This window comes from Poecile atricapillus, chromosome 30 (assembly GCF_030490865.1).
Source record: "Poecile atricapillus isolate bPoeAtr1 chromosome 30, bPoeAtr1.hap1, whole genome shotgun sequence".
NCBI classification, from domain to species: Eukaryota; Metazoa; Chordata; class Aves; order Passeriformes; family Paridae; genus Poecile; species Poecile atricapillus.
In genome coordinates, this window is record NC_081278.1 from 4,560,096 (window position 1) to 4,563,584 (window position 3,489).

General features: G+C 62.6%; 1 protein-coding gene across 1 annotated transcript in view; it reads right to left on the reverse strand.

Moving 5' to 3' along the window:
* Positions 1-3,265, reverse strand: part of LOC131589824 (basic proline-rich protein-like) — a gene marked incomplete at its 5' end in the record, with an annotated part of 5,321 nt that extends 2,056 nt beyond the window's left edge. Inside the window, 4 exons of the mRNA XM_058859599.1 lie at positions 315-644; positions 697-1,389; positions 1,694-1,886; positions 3,161-3,265. Of these exons, the coding sequence (XP_058715582.1) occupies positions 315-644; positions 697-1,389; positions 1,694-1,886; positions 3,161-3,265 (1,321 nt within the window). The remainder of the gene's footprint in view (positions 1-314; positions 645-696; positions 1,390-1,693; positions 1,887-3,160) is intronic.
* Positions 3,266-3,489: the final 224 nt, after the last annotated feature.

Here is a 3,489-nt window from a genome sequence, read left to right on the forward strand (position 1 = left end):
GTCGGCTGGGGGCTGGGTAGACCTGCCGTCGGCCGGCCGCCGGGTAGACGTGCTGTCGGCCGGCGGGCGTCTGGGTAGACCTGCAGTCGGTCGTCGACCGGGTAGACCTGCTGTCGGCCGCCGGGCGGCTGCCGGGGAGACCTACTGACGGCCGGCCGCCGGGTAGACCTGCTGTCGGCCGTCGGCCCCGTAGACCTGCTGTCGGCCGGCCGCCAGGTAGACCTGCTGTCGGCCGCTGGGCGGCTGCCGGGTAGACCTGCTGTCGGCCGGCCGGCGGGTAGACCTGCTGTCGGTCGGCCGCCGGGTAGACCTGCTGTCGGTCGGCGGGCGGCTGGGTAAACCTGCTGTCGGCCGGCCGCTGGTTTGACCTGCTGTCAGCCGGCGGGCCGCCGTGCGATGCGTCGAGCGGCTCTCCCCTATCGGCCTGAGCCCCTCGCCGCCTTCGCTTCTCCCCGAGAGGGAAGGAGAGGGCCTTCGGAAGCCGGCGGCGCTCCCTCCCCCGTCCGGGTCCGAGCAGATGGCGGCCCGGCTTCCACCTCGCTTTCTGCTTGGCTGGCTCGATCAGCGGGGCTGCCGTCTGCCTGCAGGCTTCAGTGGGGCCGGCCGGGGGCGAGCGGGAAGGAAGCCGCCGTCGGAGCGAAAGCCTCCGAGAGAGAGCCGGCGAGAAAGCTTCCTCGGAAAGGGAGGGCGCCGAGCCTCAAGCCGCCGGCGGCCCCGTCGGCCCGCTCCTCAGCCCCCGCAGGCGTTGTCGCCGTGCCGAGCGGCCGGCCGCTTGGGGAGCCGCCTGGGGCGTGGGTGGGTCGGGGCCACCGCCGTCGGCCCCAGCTGTCGCCCAGCAGGGGGGCGGGGAAAGCCCGGAAGGCGGTGCCAGGCAGGGTGACGTCGCAGGGCGGGGCCGCCCGGCAAGCGTCGCCGACCGGGGGCGGGGAAAAGCCCAGAAGGCGGTGCGCCGCGGGAGCCGGCGGCGAAGGGCGGTTCCGTGCCGGGCCCGCACGAGGCGGGCCCGGGGCCAAAGACCTCCGCGGACCTCCGGAGAGCCGGCATGAGCAGGCGGCCGCCCGCTCGCCGCCTCTGCCGGCGATTCCAGTCCAGTGACGCGGGGGGCCGGCGGCTTCCAGCCGCGTCCCACCGCACGCTTCCGCCTGCTTCCATTCTCCCGCTGTCCGCCCCGAGGTGCGGCTTGCTGGCTGGTGCCGTGTCTCTGCTCCCCGCGGGGTGGGGACGCCCCGTTGCCGGTCGAGCGCGTCGGCGGGCCGGGCGCGGGCCGCGGGCTGCCCGTCGGCTCGGCTGGGAGGCGTCTGGCCGCGCAGGCAGGAAAAGAAATCCGATGGCCCGAGAATTTTTGATCCCGGCGAAGCGTTCGTGTGCCGCCCCGACACAAGAGCCGTCCTTTCGGGAAAAGACAAAAGAAGAAGGGAAGGGGTGGGTGCGCGTGTGTCTGTGGGTGCGGGCGTGTGCGCGTGCCCGCGTGCGTGAAAAGAAACCAAAGAAAGAGACGGTCAGAAATACGCCTCGGCCTAGAGAACGGGAATATCGGGCGGGACGGGGCTGCCGGAGCTATCCGACGGCCGAGGGGCGCACAGGTCTCCCGGCTCCGGGGCCGGCGGACGCCGCCGGGCACGTCGTCAGAAGCCGCAGGGGCGGCCGGCGTGGAGCCGGCCGACAGGGCTACACCCCGGGAGGTTGGGTTCACCGAGGGCCGCGGCCGGGGCCGGGGCCGGGGCTGGCCAACAGGTCTAGCCCAGGGGCGGGCAGGCGGGCGTCCCCGGGAGGCCGGGTCCGCCCGGGGCCGGGGCTGGGGCCGGGGCCGGCCGACAGGCCTGGTCCGGTGGCGGGACACGAGGCAAACTTCAGAGGGGTACCCTTGTCCCCCAGGCGGGGTAGACCTGTGGTCCCCAACCGGGGTAGACCTGCTGTCCGCAGTCGGGGTAGACCTGCTGTCCCCGGCCGGGGTAGACCTGATGTCCCTGGACGGGGTAGACCTGTTGTGCCCGGCCGGGGTAGACCTGATGTCCCTGGACGGGATAGACCTGTTGTCCCGCAGTCGGGGTAGACCTGTTGTCCCCCCGGCCGGGGTAGACCTGCTGTCCCTGGACAGGGTAGACCTGTTGTCCACGGCCGGGGTAGACCTGATGTCCCTGGACGGGGTAGACCTGTTGTCCGCAGCCGGGGTAGACCTGCTGTCCTTGGTCGGGGTAGACCTGCTGTCCCTGGACGGGGTAGACCTGCTGTCCGCGGCCGGGGTAGACCTGTTGTCCCTGGACGGGGTAGACCTGTTGTCCGCGGCCGGGGTAGACCTGTTGTCCCTGGACGGGGTAGACCTGCTGTCCGCGGTCGCGGTAGACCTGATGTCCCCGGCCGGGGTAGACCTGATGTCCCCCGGCCGGGGTAGACCTGCTGTCCCTGGACGGGGTAGACCTGTTGTCCACGGCCCGGGTAGACCTGTTGTCCGCGGTCGCGGTAGACCTGCTGTCTGCAGTCGACCTTTTCTTTGATTAATTTTCACTCAGGGTTATTTTTCCTTCTCTCATGCCCTACGCACCAACAACAGAACTGCTCCTCTGTTCTACAGAGCGCTCTGCCTCCAGTTTTGAACATTAGTTAACTAACCACTCAAAGCTAGAGAAATAGATCTAGGTTGCTTACTTAACCAGTAGCTTAATTTGTCTCATTGTTTTAAAGTTTCTGCTGAAACTACTTGAACTGAAAGCTGAGTTGTTATAAATCTCTATCTGAAATTTCATGAGTCAAACTCTTCACAATCAAGTGTGACTAAGATTGATATAAGGTTACACTAAGATGTTGCCTCTTTATATAGAACATGATAAATAAAAAGAAAAATTGAATATTATAGAAAAATCTATTTTCACTGAGATAAGGTATACTTTCTTTTGAGTTAACTAAAAGAAGCGATTCAGGTGAAATCGCATCACAAAGCGATCACCAAAATGATACAGCTCAAGGGGGATACCTGATTCACCTTCATCTTCAAGGACTTTATCTCTCATGCAGGTTTCTGAATCTTGACACAGTTCACACCACGCTTTAACAAATGAGGCTTTACAATATCGATTTTCCTACTCTTTCACACGAAACCCAAAGTTCATCGCTCTCGCATGCGGGATCAAAGGTGTTCAGCCGTCAGCTGCGGTCTCGATACGGTTCACATCGGCGTGCTCGCTCTTCTGCTCTTTGGGCCATCTGCTTGTCTCTGCAACTGATGAGTTTCCATGTTCTTCGCTAGGAAGTTCCTTCTGCTTTGAACCTGTGAATACACAAACATACACTTTACTCCAAATTACTAATTAAAATTAATTTTTAATCTTCTCGCTTCTGAACCTTTGACAGGAACCAAAGAATTCTCTCTCAACTTTGCTTGAGTACTGTTAGAAGAATACCTGATAATTGATGGAACTGGCTTTGTGAAAGACTTGTTTAAAAAGGACCGTTCAAGAATTATTCGCAATAGATATACAATCTTTGCGTTTC